The sequence below is a fragment of the Nansenia antarctica genome, assembly GCF_963989245.1.
Source record: "Nansenia antarctica genome assembly, chromosome: 3".
In the NCBI taxonomy this organism is placed as follows: domain Eukaryota; kingdom Metazoa; phylum Chordata; class Actinopteri; order Argentiniformes; family Microstomatidae; genus Nansenia; species Nansenia antarctica.
This window is the reverse complement of record NC_137688.1, coordinates 40812096-40832751: the sequence shown is the minus strand read 5'-3', so window position 1 is coordinate 40832751 and position 20656 is coordinate 40812096. Positions and strand designations below refer to the sequence as shown.

Here is a 20656-nt window from a genome sequence, read left to right as displayed (position 1 = left end):
GGATTGGACGTCCGCGCCAAGGCAATCTGTTGGAATGCGTAGTAGTGGCAGCATAGCCTACCTGTCAAGTAGTCGAATAACGGGTATGCCCGTGTGTGTGTGTGTGTGTGTGTGTGTGTGTGTGTGTGTGTGTGTGTGTGTGTGTGTGTGCGTGCGTGTGCGTGCGTGTGCGTGTGTGTGTGTGTGCGTGTGTGTGTGTGTGTCTGTGTGTGTCTGTGTGTAGAACGGCGCGTGTGCGTACTTTATCGGTGATGTCTGATGTCTCAGTGAGTAGCCCGACATGACGGTGTTATGCCCAATTCTCACTCCCCGCAGATTCTCACTCCCCTACGCTTAGCATTGCGATGTGTTCGTCTTAACTATTACAACCTAAAATATACAATGGCTTGTTCCCTGTTGTAACTACAAGCATGTGCTTTCTTGGGTACCAAGAGGTTCTCAAAAATTATTATAATAATATAACACATATACATGTATTACACATTTACGCGCTCTCGTAGTTAATTATCGTGGATGTTATAGCGTACATTATAATTATTAGCCTATTAAATAATATAATACATAAATGTATTACTGTAAACTATTAAGTATTTAAATGCTCTCGTAGTTCATTATCGTGGATGTTATAGCGTACATTAAGTATTGAAACGAAGCGAGGAGTGAGAATCTGCGGGAAGTGAGAATTCGGAACAACACCGGTAATTCGTGACAGAGAAAATTGTGCTATATACCTGACAGACAGCCAATGGGGAGGCCCCTGCAAGCCATGCAGGCAGGGGTTCTCAAACGTATTACTCAAAGGTCCGCATCTGAAGGTTAGAGGTCCATAACAAAATAACATTTAATCAGCTCACTTATAACTTTTAAGCAACATACACTCAAGTTCAAGACAGTCATGTTAGTCAAAATACATTCAAGCCTTGTGGGAGAAATGGGATTGTTTGCCTGCAATCAGTTGCTTGAATCTAGGCCCAAAAGGTGTGATTGCCAGACAGAGACACTGATCCAAATGTTCATTGGTCAAGCTGCTGCGAATTTGCTGCTGTAACCATCTTTGTCCAGAAGATCATGATGGCTGCATAAATGTCATCTCCTCTAGTGTGGCTATGGAGTGGGGTCAGGCCCAGTACGCCTTCACAGAATTCCTCCTTGACCTAGCTGAAATAGGCCTATCTGACGAAGACACATATAGCTGGGTTTTGTCAGTACTGTCTATCATTTTATCCACACCAAGTGAAATGCACTGTGCGTTCTTGATATGCTCAGTTAACTGCTTTACTATGTCATCCACAAGTAACTCTGTTCTCCTGGTCGAAGTGCAGTTGGATAATGGTATTTGACTTGTAATGGTATATCTCCTGTTTCTCCTTTCCCTCAAACATAGCCTCAACTATCCCATTCAAACACTCCTTAACTACCTCTGCATGTACTCTCTTTTGTTCTTGCCCAGCATCTCATTGGCAACAGAATGTTCTGCGAAGATCAAAATCACAGTATACAAATCTTAATATTGAAAAAATATGTTAATAATCATGCATTCACTAGATACTTCCATTTAAAACCAATAGGCTAATAGAATCACAATAAACCTAAAATATGCTGTTATATATAAAAGTAGGCTAATTAAAAGTATCAATCATTTCAATCATACAGCCTGTGTGCTGCCTGGTTTGGCAACGGTTAACTACAGCGCTGCTAATCATTGTCTTAACCGTTCGGTTCAGAGGGGGTGTCTGTAAACATGCAAGATAAAGTGCATATACAAATAACACATTTAAGTAAGTAGGCAATTACATATAAATATCAGATTTGCAACGGAGACAGACTCAGATAGTGAGGCCAGATTTATTTCTGACTCAGACATATTCTTACAGCTACATTTACATTACATTTACATTACATTTACAAACAACACACAACACTTTCTCCAGCAGTTAACGTCGCCATGACAACAATAGGGAAATAAACCACATTAAAACCACATTAATCTGGGGACAGGTTCTCTGTGAATCATCTCCAGCTACAATGTACATTCAACATCACTACCAATTTATTGATCAATAAAAATAATTATTTAAAAATACACTCATAACAAAATGTAGCAAACATCAGGGTAGAGTTACTCACCCTAAGCAGGTCTTGAACCCCAATCTCCCGCTTACCAACCGGCCACACTAACCACAATGCCAAGGGAACTAACTCCCATAGCATAGCTGGCCTTATACAGGTTGGTTACAGTATTGTATTCATAACACAAGGTCTAGATCTATTTTCAATCAATATTGTTGACTGGAGTATTTGATCTCTGGCATTGTGGTTTGTAAACAGGAAGTATTTCCTCTTAGTAGTAATTAACTTTTTAAAATCTTACTCATCTTCACTTGAGAGCTTTTTCTGAGTTTGTTTCATGGCATTATTTTAATATCTTTCTTTTTCCCCTCTCTCTTGCTGTATTGCAAGTCTTTCATTACCAAATATCAGCAGTGGACCAATAAGCAATAACATCCTTTTAGTTGATAATGAAATCAGAATTTTCAGATGAAGATAATTATTTGATTCATAGTGTGCGACAGTGTTGTTGTAGAAAGCCACTCAAATCAAACAGCTTGTTGATAAGGCAATGTCAATCTTCTCGTTAACCTCTACCAATGGCAATGAGGCATGATGTCTACTTGAATATTCATGATGCTGTTTCTTAGCTCTGTTGCATAGTTACTCTATTTAGTTATTTCCTTGTACTTACATGATGATGGAGTTGTGTTTTTGTTATCACACACGTCCCTTATTCTACTTGTGTAATAACAAACCCAGTAAACATTACATTACAAGCGAATTACTAGAATGACCTATATAACGTGTAATTACAGTGTCCCCTGCAAGGCCAGCAGTGGCTATGGGCAGGGGTGGGCTCAGCCCGTGGTTGAATGTTGAACCTCATATCCCAAGACACATTTGTACTTCCCATTCTTGCCTATCCCTAAAGCACATTTGGAATACAGATGAAACAGTACATGTAGAGTATACGTATATACCTATATACAGTAGGAGTGAGCCAGAGCCATACAGATATATATATATATATATACAGACATAATGACTATGATAATATGGCTCTGCAGTGACCTCAGTTTGAATGGTGGAATGCGTTGGATGGTGGATCAGTGATACAGTACAGTAGGCTATGTGCTTTGCATACAGTAAACAACCATGGAATTCTCTATGACTCTCAGACGTGAAGACATAGGCTTTGTATGGATATATGGTACAAAACTATGTATAATATACAAATCCTGTATCTCTCTCTCTCTCTTTGATCCCATTTGAGGTCAGACAATGTTTAAAGTCCAGTCCATGTACAGTAAATGCTAAATTGTTACTTGAATTGTTAGATTTTGATTATTATTTCTAGTTTTCAAAGGCCTTTGTTTGTTTGAAGATTAATAAGTAGAGCGAGACGATAGACCTAATTGTGACTGTTTCCTACCAGTAACAAAACTCATTCATGAGGAGAAGAGAGCTGAGTAGAGACACAAAAAAAAACGTTTTATGTGAGAAATCAATGGACTATCTAACTACTGATCTATATTCCTCTCTCTAATTGTATCTCTCTTGCATGTTTGAAATTTCAAGCACAAATAATCACAAATTCTCTGAAAAGACTCAATGACTACATGACTGAGATGATTTGAGCATATTTTAAACATGCTAATTTACAGTAGTTAACATTGACTTCCATTGTTTTTTGCCAAGAACCAATACTAGACATTGGCAACAATCTTATGTTATTTCAGACATAAGTGAAATAATCTTTGGCAAGGAGCCAGGAAACTGCTCTAGAATGTTCTAATCTTTGTTGTAATTATCTTCACTCCTTGAACTTGCATCACTCCCAATAGAGTCTGTATTTATTATCAGGACATACTGTAGTTGCGTTCCGCTCGAAATAGTTGAATTTGGAACCGTTTTTTCGGTTGCTGCCCAACTGATTGCGTCCTTCCTGATTTGCACAATGATTGGGATTCGGCACAGAGCTAAAAATAGACATGTATGAGAGGAAGCAGTGACAGTCAGCACACTCGCTCTCTCTCTCTCTATCTCTCTCTCTCTCATTGTCATAACCCCTCATGCTGGCAACTTCCATCAATGCATTCACAAAAAGAAGATAGAAGCCGGTCTTGCTCTCTTCTAACAAATTCCAATGCCTTCCACACAAGTGGAGACCTATGTCTTTGGGTGATATTTTTCACAAAGATGTGTTCCACTGATGTGTTACCACAAATTTCAATTATGAAAGAGAGCTCCTCCTGATAAAGTAGTTTGTAATACCTGTAGTTTGTGTCAGAGAGCTGCTACTGCCCTCCCAGAAGATTCTGACCAAAAAGGGTTATTCAGGTTGTCCCTCTAGATAAGGACGACCCTTTGAATGAATGAATGAATGGTCTTTATTGTCATTAATACAGTACAGGTACCATACAACGAAATTTAGGAGGGGGGGCTCCCCTGGTGCTTGGAAAAAAGACTAAAAACAAGAGGGCCAAGGGTAAAATAAAAAAGGGAAAAGAGCTGGTTTACATAAATAAAGGCTATGTACACTATCTACTATACTATACTGCTATACTATACAATAAAACACTGTGCTGTACTCTATGCTATGCTATAAATATCCTAACTTTTTCCTATATCTGAACCTAGGTACATGTACACAAGGGTTGTCATATTGCACATAGTATTGTTGCACATTCATTAAAGTGTCGCAGGTAGCAGGTTTGAAATGTTCACAGTTGTATTTCAATATTGCACTTATGTTTACAATCTAGTAGCTGCCATCAAATTGTCTAGATTGACCAGGGCCTAGAACCTAGGTCTTTGCTGTGTTCAGGGCCTGAATGGCCCTAGGGTAGAAGCTGAGCTTCAGTCTATTTGTCCGTGCGAACATGGTCCTGAACCGCCTGCCTGAGCGCAGGGGAACAAAGTGTTCGTTCCCAGGGTGGGATGGGTCCCTGGAGATCTTGGAGGCCTTCCTGAGGCAGTGTGTGTTGTACAGCTCTTCCAGAGAGGGGAGGGGGGCGCCGATGATCTTCTGGGCCGATCTCACGACTCTCTGTAGCGCTTTCCTCTCTGCGGCTGTGCAGCTGGAGAACCACACGCAAATGCAGTAGGTGAGGATGCTCTCCACTGTGCAGCGGTAGACGGTCACAAGCAGCTCCTGTCTGAGGTGGTATTTCCTGAGGACTCTCAGGAAGTAGAGCCGCTGTTGTGCCTTCTTTTTTTTTTTTTTTTTTTTTTTTCAGATTTTATCCCTTTTTTCACCCAATTTGGTAGCCAATTGAACCCAACCTAGCATCCAATTATCCCCTGCCTATTGCGAGGGATCCGCCGCACGACCCCGCGGCCGGCAGTCCCAGAGGAGGCCGCCAGGCAGACTAGCTGACTGGCTCCTCGAGCCCAGCACCGTTATTCCAGCACCAGACGGGGGCGCTGTTGCGCGACGGATCCTTGTCCGGAACTACTCCTATACCCCCCTCGGGAGCGGCCGCCCAATATGCCGTTCCCCGTGTGTGCCCTGGCCATATCCGGGTCTGGCGAGCCGGGATACGAACCCCGGCCCGGTGGGCAGCATGCACTAGTGGCCAGTGCTTTAGACCGCTACACCACCGCGGGGCTTGTTGTGCCTTCTTGATGATGGCTGCTGTGTTGGTCCTCCAGGACAGGTCCTCCTGTATGTGCACCCCCAGGAATCGGAGAGTTGAGACTCTCTCCACGCGCCCTCCATCGACGAGCAGGGGCTGGACCTCAGATTGTTTCCTCCTGAAGTCCACGATGATTTCCTGGGTCTTTAACTGGTTCAGCAGCAGGTTGTTAACCTTGCACATCTTGCCCAGCTGCTCCACCTCATCTCTGTACGCCGCCTCGTCCCCCCCCCGAGATGCAGCCCACCACGGTGGTGTCGTCTGCAAACTTTATGATAGAGTTGCTGGGGTGGACGGGGGTGAAGTCGTGGGTGTAGAGGTTGTAGAGGATGGGGCTCAGCACGCAGCCCTGGGGGGACCCAGTGCTGAGTCTGAGGGCTGTGGAGGTGTGGGAGCCCACCCGCACTCTCTGGGGGCGGTCAGACAGGAAGTCCTTGATCCATGCGCAGATGGAGTGTGATAGTCCCAGGTCTAGTAGTTTGGTCACTAGCCTGTCTGGGAGGATAGTGTTGAAAGCAGAGCTGAAGTCCACAAAAAGCAGTCTCGCGTAGCTGTTCCCCCTCTCCAGGTGGGATAGAGTTGAGTGGAGAGTCGTCGCGATGGCGTCCTCTGTGGACCTGTGGGCTCTGTAGGTGAACTGGTATGGATCCAGGTTGGGCGGGAGGCATGTGACTATGTGGGCCCGGACCAGTTTCTCGAAGCACTTCATGATGATTGGTGTGAGTGCCACCGGGCAGTAGTCGTTTAGGCAGCTCACCGTGTTTTTCTTCGGGACTGGGATGATTGTTGAGGTTTTCAGGCAGGGTGGGATGGTGGCCTGGGACAGGGACTGGTTGAAGATGTTGGTGAAAACCCCGGCCAGCTGGTCGGCACAGTCCCTCAGCACCCGTCCCAGGACGCCGTCCGGCCCTGAGGCTTTTCTGGGGTCCACCGCCTTCAGCACGCGTCTCACTTCATGCTCTGTGAGGGTGAGGCTGCTGAGAGCTGGAGATAGTGGTGTTTGTGTTGTGGTTACCTCCGTTCGCCCCTCGTCGAACCGGGCGTAGAAGGAGTTCAGAAGGAGAAGGAAACATTTTGGGTTCCATGTAGTTCCATGTAGTACATGTTAAACCCAAGTACTACATGGAACTAAAGGCTCTTCAAAGTGACAAGACATTTCTCTTCCTAAGAGTGTAGCGAACTCTCTCCTCCTGAGTGCATAATGGGCTACCGTCTCCGAGCTCCAGGTGTACCAACAACATGGCCCTTTCTGTGACCTCAGCGAGCAGCGGGGGGACAGCCACTGTGCATCGCGGGGCTGTGCTGGCCAACACAGAGCCACTGTCTGCCTCGTCATGACAAACAGCCATTAAATTCTAATTAACTGCTTTGCATGACAGAGGTCAGGGGCTGAATATATTAACTAACGTCTCTGTGGAGTTTAGGGAACATTGTGGTGCTGCTTGTTGAGCATTTGGCAAGCCTATACTGGAAAATGCAGGCCAAGAGGTGCCATGTTCAGAAGCAGTTGTGCTAGAATCCTTCTTGAGTAAGGGTTTTTGTCAGTCTCTTTCTGAAAAGACAACATGACTTCAGAATGCCATCAGTTTTGGGAAGATACTCAAACACTGCAAATACTGTATGCTTTTAGGGTGATGTAAAAAGGCTGTAATGCCTTATTGATTGCACTTTTACCTGGATAAGCACACCAATGCTGCACCTTTGGCTATTCCTGTTGTGTGGTGAACAATCTGATAGATTACTCCTATTTGTCCTGGTGTGTCTCATCTGAGACTGTCACTGTTGAAACTCCAGTCCAGTCTTGTTCTGCTGTGACCCCGCGGCATACGCAACTCCTATCTCCACTTCACCATGATGTCTTCCTTCCTCGTGTCTTCCTAGTCGCCAAGCTCAGTACATGGGCTTGTCTTGTAGCTAAGTTCAAGGGGAAGACCCTACCTCTTCTCTGGCCCTGCCCTGCCTGCCTCCATTCCTAATGCTTAGCCACACTGCGTCTGCAAAAGGTAATTGCTGAGTAGCCAGACAAGTTGTTGCCTCCCGAGAAATGCATAGGCTCCCAGCATACATACACTGCGTGCACAATTATTAGGCAAATTGTATTGGTTTAATTGTATTGTTGAACAAATACAATGCTCTCAGTCAATCCAAAATGTAATTGAACCTCAAACCTGAATGTATACAAATATTGTCTTTCTAGGGGAATATATAAGTGTGCACAATTATTAGGCAACTTATTACAAATATATTTTTCTCTAACTCACTTATTTATTCAACATATTTATAGTAAGTGTACCAAATAACTAACACAAAATGATAATTAAATAACATTTTATTAATGTAAAAAATATTCTGTGACCATAATATATAATATATATATAGCCACCCTTCTTTTCAGTAACTGCCATGAGCCTTCCATCCATGGAGTCTGTCAGCTGCTTGATCTGTTCATGATCTACTTTCACTGAAGCAGCGACTTTCAAGCAGTAGAGTACTGGAATGTATGTGATGGAGCATTGTCCTGCATAAAAACCATAGCAGCCCATACCAGTACCCCTCCTCCACCTTGCTGGTGCCTGACTTGAAGTGGTGCCATGTGTCCATTAGTGATCCAGCCACATCCATCTACTGCATCAAGTGTCCATTAGTGGCCCATCCATCTACTGCATCAAGAGTCACTCTCATTTCATCTCTCCATAACACCTTTGAAAAAAGGTCCTCAGCTATTTCTTCAGGTATTTCTTGGCCCAATCTTGACTCTTCAACTTGTGAATCTTATTCAGTGGTGGTCGTGTTTCAGCCTTCTTTACCGTGGCCATGTCTCTGAGCACTTGACACCTTGTACTTCTGGACACTCCAGATAGGTTACAGTTCTGGAATATGGTGGCACTGGAGGATAATGGGTTCCCGGGTAGATTCACGTTTAATTATTCTCAAATCTTTTGCAGAATTGCAGTTAATGTGTGCCTTTTCCTCTCCATGTGTTTTTTGTGACCCTGTTGACTATTCACTAACAAAATGTTTGATGATCCGGGTGGTCACGCCTCAATAGTTTAGCTATTTCAAAATAACTTGTACGTCTTTGAGCTGTCATTGTGAATATTCAGATCATATTTGATAGGCCAATGCACAACATGGCTACCTGTCTCTGTCACACCATAGCCACACCATAGCCATGAAGGGCGCAGAGGAATGAGGAAGGAGGATGAGAGAAATAGAGGACAGACAGCCTTGTAACTAGGGCTGTAACTAGGGCTGTTTGTCCTCTATTCCTCTCATCCTCCTACCTCGTTTCCCTCCCAAAACGCATTGGAGGAGAAGATCAAAGCTCCTCCTTGTAGATACTCTACTTCAGTGTTTTTCAATAATAAAGTTTGGAGAGAGGTTTCTAGGAATAAAGGAAAGACTGTTAGATTAGATTAGATTAAACTTTTCTGTCACTGCACAGAGTACAAGTACTTAGACAACAAAATGCAGTTTAGCATCTAACCAGAAAGTGCAAATAGTGGCATTGTGCAAAAGTATAGGTATTATAGTAGGTATTACAGTATAGGTATTGTGTTACAGTATCGGTATTACAGTGGAGTGTGAATAATAAATATAAAGTGAATATACATGAATATGATATGTACAGTTATGAAAACGATATGTACAGTTATGCAATAATTGTCAATATGATATGTACAGTAAGATATGTACAGAACAAGGGCAAAAGGACTTGAGCTATGTTACATGTACGTAGATGTATAATTAGTTAGAGACCAATATAATAATGTGCAAACAAGCAGTAGTGCAAAAGCTAAATTGAAGTCATGAGTGTCCAGCGGTGTGGTTGAGTTAAGGTTGTGTGGGGAGGTTTGTTGGGACACACCCTATTCCTGTCATACAGGAGAGAGCTTGCCATGCTTGCAGGAGGAACTGCGGCCCTGTTATTATTTTTGATGTTTTAAGTAAATTAGTAATTATAGTAAATTATATGAAGATTTGAAACAAAAAGGCTTTGTTTCATTTTACATATCCTGTTTTGATTTAAGTTGGGCTTTTGAAAGAACCATTATACCAGAGTGGCTTGAAGCCTGCCTCATCCCTGACTGCCTGCAGCTAATCTGAGTGAAATATTGTCCTTCTAGCTACACCAACCCCTGGTAGTGGCACACCATTCATGGTAAGGTAGACAATTATATTTTTGCCACAATTCGTGGCAAAGCCAAGTCGTGGCTGTCACAATAAGTGGGATGGCATGCACAGACTGATGAAAGACTTGAGTTATCACCAAGTTCATGCTCAGAACAGCCGTTAGAAGTCACTGACTTTTGTATCTTCTCAAACATCTGACCGCAGCTACAGTTAAGCCTCGTACTTAGGTACGGAAGCCCTATAGGCCATGTATTCATAAATTTTACTCATGATCTCCAGTTATTTATGCCATTATCTCAAAATAACAAATATTGTTTTCCTGAGATAACAGGATCATCATTTTTTTTGGGGGGGGGGCATAATGATGGCCAAGTTTTTGGGAACGAGACAAAGCTTTTATTCAAACCATATTTTGGAATTTTAGATGCAGCCAGGCAATTGTTTGAATGACAAAGTGCATTGCGCCACAAACCACACAACTAAAATCTGTGTTTGCGTTCTGCTACCTGAAGCTGCTAGGGAAATATTTTATCAGCACAGCTGCAGAGACGAGACGGTGTGCATGGGGATGACATCTTGAGGATGTGAAAGAGACTCCTTCTAATCTAGAAGGTGACAAGGAGGAACTCATTTACACATTTTATCAGTTATATGTGGCGATGAAATGCAGAGACACATTGACTCAGTGTTGAAGAAGAAAACATATCTGTGACTCTCTCCTGAAATTGAAATCATAACCTGTCTAGGAACAACAATGCTATTCCCTCACCGTTGGACTGCATCACTAGTATCTTCTTACCTCCCTCCCTCTCAATATAACACATTGGTGAAGCGAGTGAGTTGTTATCCATGAGCCGTTAGCCCCTTGTTGTGTTGGTAATGTTCCTAAAACTTCAGGCTGAAGAGGGGGGTTCTGTGGAGGCTGGAGCTGCATGAAGAGCAGCATCATGGTAGGGCAGAGGGCAGTGGAGAGGCATTTGAAGGAATCATTTTGAATGATGTTTGTGATTAAGTGGGGATTGCCACTGTGGTTGTTGTTGCGGAGTTGCCAAAAGATGCAGAGAGTCTGTGCATTATCCCCTAGGCCTAGGGGCGTCGTTTTTTTCTATTGAAAATATGCAGAGACTACCATAGCTAGGTCTTGTTCAGGAAGTCCAGATTGGCTAGATTGTACACACGCCTGTAGATTTATATACTGTATAATCTCACATGTGATCTATCTCTAATACAGTATCTCTTTTCTATTTATATGGCAAGCAAATCCATCAGCAACTCGGCTGTGAACCATTTGGGGATGGTTTATTTTGTAGGTACATTTCATGTTCCATGTCATATGAATATGATATATATTTCTATCTACATGAATATGATATATTTCATTGGTTCACACATATCTCTTTTCCAACTTCTGTTTTACATCTGACGATAGTGCCCCAAGTCATGCAGGCTAATTTATTCTTCCTCTCACAAAAGAGATAGCTTTGCAGTCCTCACTATTTGATGTTCTATTTAGCATTTATTTCTGGCAAGTCGTGCAGAGTATATGATAGGGAAGGTAGAAAGATGAATGAGTTCAATTATAAATTTTTCAGGAGTGCCGCTTGAGTTATTTTTTTTCCTCAGCCACGAGACACCTTCCTGAATTCACAAACAATCATCTTTAATAGCCACCCTCTAAATCTCCTTATAAAACACATTACCCCCAAGCCTCCTGGGTTAAAGTGCCACACTATTTTATTTCAGTTTAATCATACACATCCAGTGTTCTAATGAGATATTAGAGGTATTTAATTGCATATAAAGTGAATTACTCACTGAATAAATAACCAAACAGAGTAGGCTATAGAATTACAGGTGATTGGTTAATGCCCCTTGCAATCATGATTAATTGGTCATGAGAGTACAGAATATGCAATTGATATGATATATTATATATAATATCATGTATCATTTTATTTTTCCTCATTTCATTTTAATTAATCTAGCTATACACATGGCTCTTTTTAAAATCATACTCTTTGGTTTCCGAGAATTGTATGAAGATACATTTTTTTCCAGTTTCACAAACTGTGAATGATGTCTGTTTGACTAATTTTCCTGCATTTCCTTCCTTACCTCCCAAGTTGCCATGGGATGGTCTACTCAATCTAAGACCCATCTAAAAAAACATGGATATTGTTATTAGTTGTAAATGCATACTTTCTGCAAAATGTCTATTGTCCATATTGTCTTGCTCTCAAGTAAAAAGTAGTATAAATATATAAGAAGTATAAAAAAAACAATATTTGGAGTGAATGAATGAATGAATGGACTTTATTGTCATTGCTACAGTACAGGTACCAAACAACGAAATTTAGGAGACACAGAACCAGGGTCAGCCAGTCATTGCATTAAGGCTCTCCAATCTTATTCAAACTGTGACGGTCAGATAGGGAACCCAAGCGCAGACACAGACACAGACAGGTTAAGGTAAAATAAAGTATGATTTATTTAAGGGGGTTGGCAGAGAATGGTCGTAGGGCAAGCGGGGGGTCAGGCCGGGAGGTCAGGCAGGCAAGAGGGCAGGTAGGACAGGCAGGCAGGAGGGCAGGTAGGACAGGCAGGCAGGTAGGAGGGGGGCAGGTAGGGCAGGCAGGCAAGAGGGCAGGCAGGGCAGGCAGGCAGGAGGGCAGGTAGGGCAGGCAGGCAGGAGGGCAGGTAGGGCAGGTAGGCAGGTAGGAGGGGGGCAGGTAGGGCAGGCAGGAGGGCAGGTAGGGCAGGCAGGCAGGAGGGCAGGAGTCCGGTAGGGGTACTGGGGGGTAAAGGCAAAACAGGGGTAAGTAGGAGGCAGGTACAGTCAGGGTAGTAATTAGGTAGGGGAGCTGGAAGCGTATCATACGGTAAACTGAAGCTACGATCTGGCAGAGTAGTGAAGGCTGGACCAGGTCTTTATACAGGGCTCACGATGAGACAATGAAGAACAGCCGGACAGCTGCACACCTGAAGCCACTCCTGCCAATTAGAGGGAGAGAGAGAGAGAGAGGGAGAGAGGGAAAGAGAGAGAGAGAGAGAGAGGCACTGCCCACTACCTAGAGGTAGAGGGCGTGACACAAACAGTCATTAGAATCTTGACAGGAAGGTGCCTTCTCTTTGGCTATGGTTGATCAGTACCTTGTGACACACATCTAATGCTGTTCCTAGATTATCATCCATTCCATGATTTTAATAGAAAAGAGGTTGAGGACTCGTCCATCCATGAGATATTAATAGTCAAAACATTTGACCTGGTCCCTTTAAGAGATGAACAGCTCATTAATCCCTGCAGAGAAACATGGAGTGCTGGAGCTGTGTGAGAGAAATGGAGAGAGAGAAAACAGTGAGGGCGGAGAAGGTGCCCCAGTAATAGATGCCATGACCCTATCATTTCAACAGGCAACATTGGCCTGGCAGCAGATAATAGAGAAAGGTAAGGGATGAAATGGCCAATAGCTACGATCAAACTCAGCTGTGTGAATAGAGTAATCATGCACCTCAATGATGAGCCAGTGTCAGCAAACTTTTCACATGTTAAATTATGAAATAAAATCACTGATTATGATGAATACGACAATAACACTTTATTTGGATAGCCCACCTACAGATGCTCTATAATAACTATAATGTATAACTATAATGTATAGCTTTGAATCGTGTCTTAAAAAGTAATGCTGCTCTCATTCCTTGAACACAACAGATATGTCATAGAAATCAAGTGCTATTTACATGTTAAAATATATAATTTGCTCCATTTACAGTACATATTCTTGGTGACCTGGTATGCAGAAATCTTTTAATGTAGTCCCATTTTTCCCCCTTGCTTTTTTGTTATCTTGAGGACATTCAGAGAGCAATTTGTTTCCACAGTGAAATAGCAGGGTCCGTTTGGGGGGGTGCTCTGTTAGAATAGAATAGAATAGACTTTATTGTCGTTGTACAGTTGCCTATACAATGAAATTGTAGTGGCTCTTCCGAAGGTGCAAAAAAACACAAAACATATTCACATATTCACAAACATATACACATATAAGATAAACATTTATGAACATGTCTTATGTCTACTGTTCAGTGTTCTGATGGTCCATGGGTAGAAACTGTTGGACAGCCTGTTTGTTCTAGCCTTTATGCTCCTGTACCTCACTCCAGAGCGCATCAGGCTGAACAGGTGGTGACCAGGGTGGAGGTGGTCTTTAAGAATCCTTCCTGCTCTGGAGAGGCACCGAGAGCGTGCCACGTCATCCAGGGAGGGCAGGGGACAGCCGATTATTTTTTCCGCTGACTTCACCACTCTCTGCAGTCTCTTTTTGTCCACTACTTTGCAGCCAGCGTACCATGCTGTGATGGAGAATGTCAGCACACTCTCAATGATGGAGTGGTAGAAGGTTACCAGCAGCTTCTCCTCCACCCTGTTCCTTTTGAGAACTCTCAGGAAATGGAGTCGCTGCTGGGCCTTCTTTACCACCGCTGTGGTGTTGGCTGACCAGGTGAGGTCCTCTGAGATGTGGGTTCCCAGGAACTTAAAGGAGGGGACTCTCTCCACAACGTCTCCGTTGATGTAGAGTGGAGCAGGGTCTGCCTTTACCTTTCTGAAGTCCATGACCACTTCCTTGGTCTTCTTGATGTTGAGAGTCAGGTTGTTTGTGACACACCACTCTGTCAGCCGCTGCACCTCGTCCCTGTAGGTAGATGCGGTCACACTTCCAAGTGCAATTCCTAGGTGTCTCCCTCCGGCTGCCTCCTGTGCCGCCTCACGCTCTCACTTATGGTGCTTTTCCACTACAGGGCCAGCCCGGGTCGACCCAGGCTGGCCTGCTTCTTTGGCGCTTTTCCATTTGTCGGCCCGGCTCGGCTCGGGTCGGCTCGGTTCTTTAGCTACCCTTCGCGAGCAGGAACCATAGGGCCGAAGGGTACCTTTTTGCCAGGCTGCGTGTGACGTGTGACGCTGCACACCGTTGATTGGTCAATGGAAATCGTCATCCCATGTTCATAGATTTCATCATTAACCGCCATTTTGAAATACCACGACAGATTTCGCTCTAGGAAAATGTCACTTACTGTTTCTGTAATAACGTATTAATAAAGATTTGAAAAAATATGATAACCATCGTATTATCTTAGTTTAATGTCATTTCAATGCATCATAGAACTTTTATTTACAACAAGCATAACAAAGAAATTGCTATTATGGCGATGTGCTGTGCTATGTGCTATGCTGTTCCTCAGTCCAGCGCTTCATCATCCCCCTTCTAAAACTGCCATCTCTCCTTTCCATCCCTTATGTCATTTTATCAATGAACATTGTATTACTGCTATTTCAACATTTAAGTCTCTTTCACACATAGTTCCGTGTAACTTCAATGGAATCCCAAGCTGTGCCGTCCAGGCATTTTCGCCGTTCACTCATGCGTCAAATGCCGGTAGATTCGCGTCTTGTTGGCGTTTCCCTGGTTGCGAGATCTAAACTACTAGAACTGAAAGCGGCAGGTAACAGGCACGTAACATCCATATGCTGTATATATAAATAAATATATTTGACTACCAGCAAGACACCGGAGCACTCTATAAACGCGGAGATTGTATGAGCCCCGCGTCAGTCAGCCTTTTCGTAGAAATACATCGCTTCCCAATCCCTGGTTGCGAGATCTAAACTACAAATCTACTAGAACTGAAAGCGGCAAGTAGGCTAACAGGCACGTAACATCCATATGCTGTATAAATAAATATATTTGACTACCAGCAAGACAGCACTGCACTCGTATCTATAACAAACGCGGCGATTGTATGAGCCCCGCGTCATTCCAATGAGAGAAGCACACACAACACACAAAGCACACACAATGAGAGAAGCACAGCCTTTCCGTAGAAATACATCACTCCCTGTATAACGTTATATATCTAACGTTACATGTTTTAAGGCTGATCTGTGCATGATGGTGCTGCATTTTGACATAATTCTTAGCGCATTTCCCCCCGTTGTGCTGTGCTGTGCCGTTCCATAGTCCAGAGCTTCATCATCCCCCTTCTAAAACTGCCATCACCCCTTTCCATCCCTGGCGTCATTTTATCAATGAACGTGGTATTATACATATTTACATATTACATATTTGTTGTTATTTATGGAAGTGTCCGGTTGCTGGAGGAACCAGGACGCCGGCTACACTGCACAGTTTAGCCCGAAATAGAGAGAGTGCTTTATCCCGCTAATAGAATAGCTACAGTTCCAGTAATAACACTTTTATCTCTATATTGTAATCATTCTCTTCATCTGTTTTTAAATGTTGATCTATTTATATCGATCTATTCTTGCCAATTCCTTATTACCAGTGGAAAGGGGGATGGCTAAAACACTTTAGGACTTTCCGTTCAACGGAGGAATTTAGAGAACTCGCATAGAGTTCATCTCGCATTTCCCCCGTTGATGTGACGAACTGAAAGCGGCAAGTAACAGGCACTTAACGTTACATGTTTTAAGGCTGATCTGTGCATGATAATGCTGCATTTTGACATAATTCTTATCGCATTTCCCCCCGTTGAGCTGTATAGCGGCACTTATTACAGGGAAGCGCTCTTATGACACGTAACTCCTCCTAGTCCCGGGTCGCTCCGTATAATGGAGAAGCGTTTCTGAAAGTACGGCACAGCTCGGCACGGCTCGGATACAAATGCGGCCCGCTTCAGCCCGGTAGTGGAAAAGCGCCATTACTCACTCACTCATCATGGACTTATTACCTGCACCTGTGTTTAATTGTCACTGATGCTTTATGTACCCTCACTTCCCTTCACTCCCAGTTCAGTCTTCATATGTGGGTCACCTGAGAAAAGTAAGCTACTGAAATGTACGAGTACAGTGTTGGAGACATTGTTCTCTCCCTTTATTTTCGAGTTCAGTTCGTAGCCTTTTGTATAAACACGATTACTGTTTTGGAGTCTTTGTTTTCTCCCTTTTGCTTTGGGTAAGTCTGTGTTTGTATGCTGTGTTGCCAAATCTACTTTCAAGTAAAGATCCTTTTATTTTGTGTCGCTGCCTACTCGTCTGCCTCCTTTATATGCACTGCATCTGGGTCTGCTCATCCTACCTAAAACCTTACATGTAGATGTTTTTTTTGCTGTCACTAGCAATTTGGATTTGCAGAGAACCTAAAGTCAACTATCAGGTTTTTTGGCTTTGAAGAGGGTATGCAAGGGTGCATATTCCATACTGAGATATAAGATCTCCTTCAGAAAACCAGGGTTTCATACTGTAACCCAAAGATTTTTGCTCTGACTCGAAAAAGGAAAATTTCTTTTACCTTGAACATGCAACCATAACAGCTTTTCAATAGAGTTACATGACAGGGGATTTTAAACGGTCCAATTACAATCAATACCAGTAAGATGACAGTATAACAAGAGCCTAGGAGAAGCCGCAGAAAAGAGTCAAATGAGTTAATGAATTGACTTTGGCACAGACCTAATACTTAACCTTACAGTGCAAATTCCAGTTGTACTAAAAGGAAGAGGTTGATTGAAAGTCTTTTTTTTAATAATAACATTCTTTTCTTTATCTATCATTACTTTACTAAGGCTATAACACTGATCTTAGTAGAACAGAGTTTTAGGCATCTTAAAGCTGAGGGTCATATCCTCTCTCTAATTATAAGTGTGGATTTGAGGAACTCAATCCTCTTCATTTCCTAATGTTGTGCACTGAATATAATTGGTGATTTATTTAATATCTTTGGCATTTCTTTTGAGTTGCCAGTCTTTGAGTAGTACCTCATTGATTTTGAGTCCCATCTCTGTTGTATGGCCCATCAGAGAGAATCAGTTTGGCTAAACACTGAGCTCCATTGGTTCAGTTGGAATCCATGACAAATTAATTAAGCAGACTTGCAATGTTGAAATGGTTGCAGGAAAGACAGAATTTTTCATAACCGTAAGTTTTAAGAGCTCTATGCCTCCATTTTGCTAAATAGCATGAATTATAGTATCCCAAAGAAACAAGTTTGGAATTCTACCGGTTGTTTGCCATTGTCTCAAATACAGACGACCTGTACAGTTCCAAACTTTCTTTAAATTAATTGCTGTGTCCATTTTCTTGAAATATTGTGATTTACTTTTCACTATTAGAGCTATTTAGCAGATCACCTTGTCCCTGTTAGAGAACCCTCCTCTTCTAAATAACACTTGAAATTGTTCTTCAAAGGGTTCCCCTACACTGGAACAAACTGAGGAACCCTTTTTGGCTCTAGATTTGGCCTTTTTTTTTATTGAATGCTCCGACTGAGAGCATGACATACATGAACATTACTGTCACTCCTGACTGGAGAGATTGATCTTCTGTCCTCTCTGTCCCGCAGGCACTTCTCGCAAGCATAGTGTCTCCCACTGGCGGATGCAGAACATCGCACAAGAATCAGTGGACAGCTCCGATGAGGAGTTCTTTGATGCCCGAGGTTAGTAACATATTTTCAATTTATAAAACCAGAAGACCTTAGTTCAACTCACCCAGCCTTTATTCCTCCCACACACTCCTCCTTATCCCTCCTCCTTTGTGTGTGCCCTGAAAAATTAAATATCATATCCCATTAGGTGAGTATTGGGCATACTGATGTGTGCTCTGAAACAGATTATGTTGACTGACCTTTTGAATGAATGGTCTTTATTGTCATTAATACAGTACAGGTACCATACAACGAAATTTAGGAGGGGGGGCTCCCTTGGTGCTTGGAGAAAAAAAATAATAATACCAAAAACAAGGAGGGAAAAGAGCTGCTTTACATAAATAAGGCTATATACACTATCCACTATACTATACTATACAAATAAAACACTGTGCTGTACTCTATGCTGTGCTATAAATATCCTAACATCTCTGAACCTTATGTACACAAGGGTTGTCATATTGCACATAGTATTATTGCACATTCATTTAAAGTGTCGCAGTTTGCAGGTTTGAAATGTTCACAGTTGTATTTCAATATTGCACTTATGATAACAATCTAGTAGCTGCCACCAAATTGTCTAGATTGTCCAGGGCCTAGGACCTAGGTCTTTGCTGTGTTCAGGGCCTGAATGGCCCTAGGGTAGAAGCTGAGCTTCAGTCCATTTGTCCTTGCGGACATGGTCCTGAACCGCCTGCCTGAGGGCAGCCGGACAAAGTGTTCGTTCCCAGGGTGGGTCCCTGGAGATCTTGGAGGCAATCTGTCTCCAGCTGAGGAGATGCATAGAGCCTGATGATAATGCTGGACCCCTGATGGAAAAATAGACTTTAGTGAAGGCATACATACTTCTGTCCTGTAGTAGTGCAAGGCTAGCTGATGGCTGCTGCCATCGGGGTGTGGGGTAGAGGGAACCTTAGGGCCTGTGGCCCTAAACACGAGACACAAGTTTCTCCGACCAGGGTCATGGGAGAAAATCACAATGGAAATTGAGCCTTTTTATAGGACGCCGAGGATTTGCAACAGAGAAGTTAGGTCTTGTGTTTTTTCAACTATATGCTTGTTTTTTGTTACTGATTTCCCCCTCTGAATCCAGTGTTTCCTCTATATGCATTTATTCGTGGCCGAATCAATTTTCTCCGCCACTAATTGATTGTCCACTTTGATTCAGGCTGCGCAACGATTATTAGTTATTATGACCGGAGAACAGAAAAAAAGCAGATTGTTACAATTTAGGGTGTAGTAAGTTACAATATGTTACAATGTTGCAATTAACCTCGTCGTTTGTGTTCGCACTGCAATCGAGACTGAATCGCTCTCAACAGGCGCGCGGCGACGCGCTTGCAAAACAGTTTTGTGATTTGTCCGAATTTCGCGGGACATTTGGATTTCAGGAAATCACTCTACTCTCTCTCTCTCTCTTCGCCCGTCCCTTTAATCCCGTATCCTAATCGAAAATGCAACATCATCAGCGGTGACTGTGTCATGTTCTTATACCAGTGCTCAGTATACGAGTATTATTATTTTTTTTATAAATTTGTTTTTCAGATTTTATCCCTTTTTCACCCAATTTGGTATCCAATTGAACCCAACCTAGCATCCAATTATCCCCTGCCTATTGCGTAGGATCCGCCGCACGACCCCGTGGCCGGCAGCCCCAGAGGAGGCCGCCAGGCAGACTAGCTGACTGGCTCCTCGAGCCCAGCACCGTTATTCCGGCACCCCGGGGGCGCTGTTGCGCGACGGATCCTTGTCCGGAAATATTCCTATACCGCCCTCGGGAGCGGCCGCTCAATATGCCGCTCCCTGTGTGTGCCCCGGCCATATCCGGGTCTGGCGAGCTGCGATTCGATCCCAGTCCCCGGTGGGCAGCTTGCACTAGTGGCTAGTGCTTAGACCGCTACACCACCGCGGGGCACACGTATACGAGTATTTTAAATGAACATTCGTAATATAGTTTGATGTTCATGGTCAACTAAATCAGCCTATTTTGTGAAACAAATAATGTTCCCGCTAATGGGTTAACCGAGCAGCCTCGCACCTAACTCTAGCTTCGAACTATTCATAGCAATAATGCGCGGGGCAAAAATAATCTATTGCCTCTAAAATCACCACGAACAGAACGGTGGAGGTACGGGTAAACAGGGCTCATCATGTCGCTGTCATCAAAGGTAAGAGTTGGTTTTCTTTAACTCAGCTGATGCATTACCTTGCTGTCGGTTGTTTACCGAATGCTCCATCTGACTGTCACACTGTGATTTTACTTGTGTAAACAGTAACGTTAGCCGGTTTTGTGCGTGTACTCTCATGTAGGCCTACTTCATGTAGGCCTACTTCATGTAGGCCTACTTCATGTAGGCCTACTTCGGAATGCTTCCTGAGCATGCTTCCTGAGCA

At 43.1% G+C, this 20656-nt stretch overlaps 1 protein-coding gene across 1 annotated transcript in view; it reads left to right on the top strand.

Moving 5' to 3' along the window:
• The window catches only part of pitpnm3 (PITPNM family member 3), a gene marked incomplete at both ends in the record, with an annotated part of 106681 nt that overhangs the window by 137 nt on the left and 85888 nt on the right, over positions 1-20656 (top strand). Inside the window, one exon of the mRNA XM_080525234.1 lies at positions 18179-18274. Coding sequence (XP_080381360.1) covers positions 18179-18274 — 96 coding nt within the window. The remainder of the gene's footprint in view (positions 1-18178; positions 18275-20656) is intronic.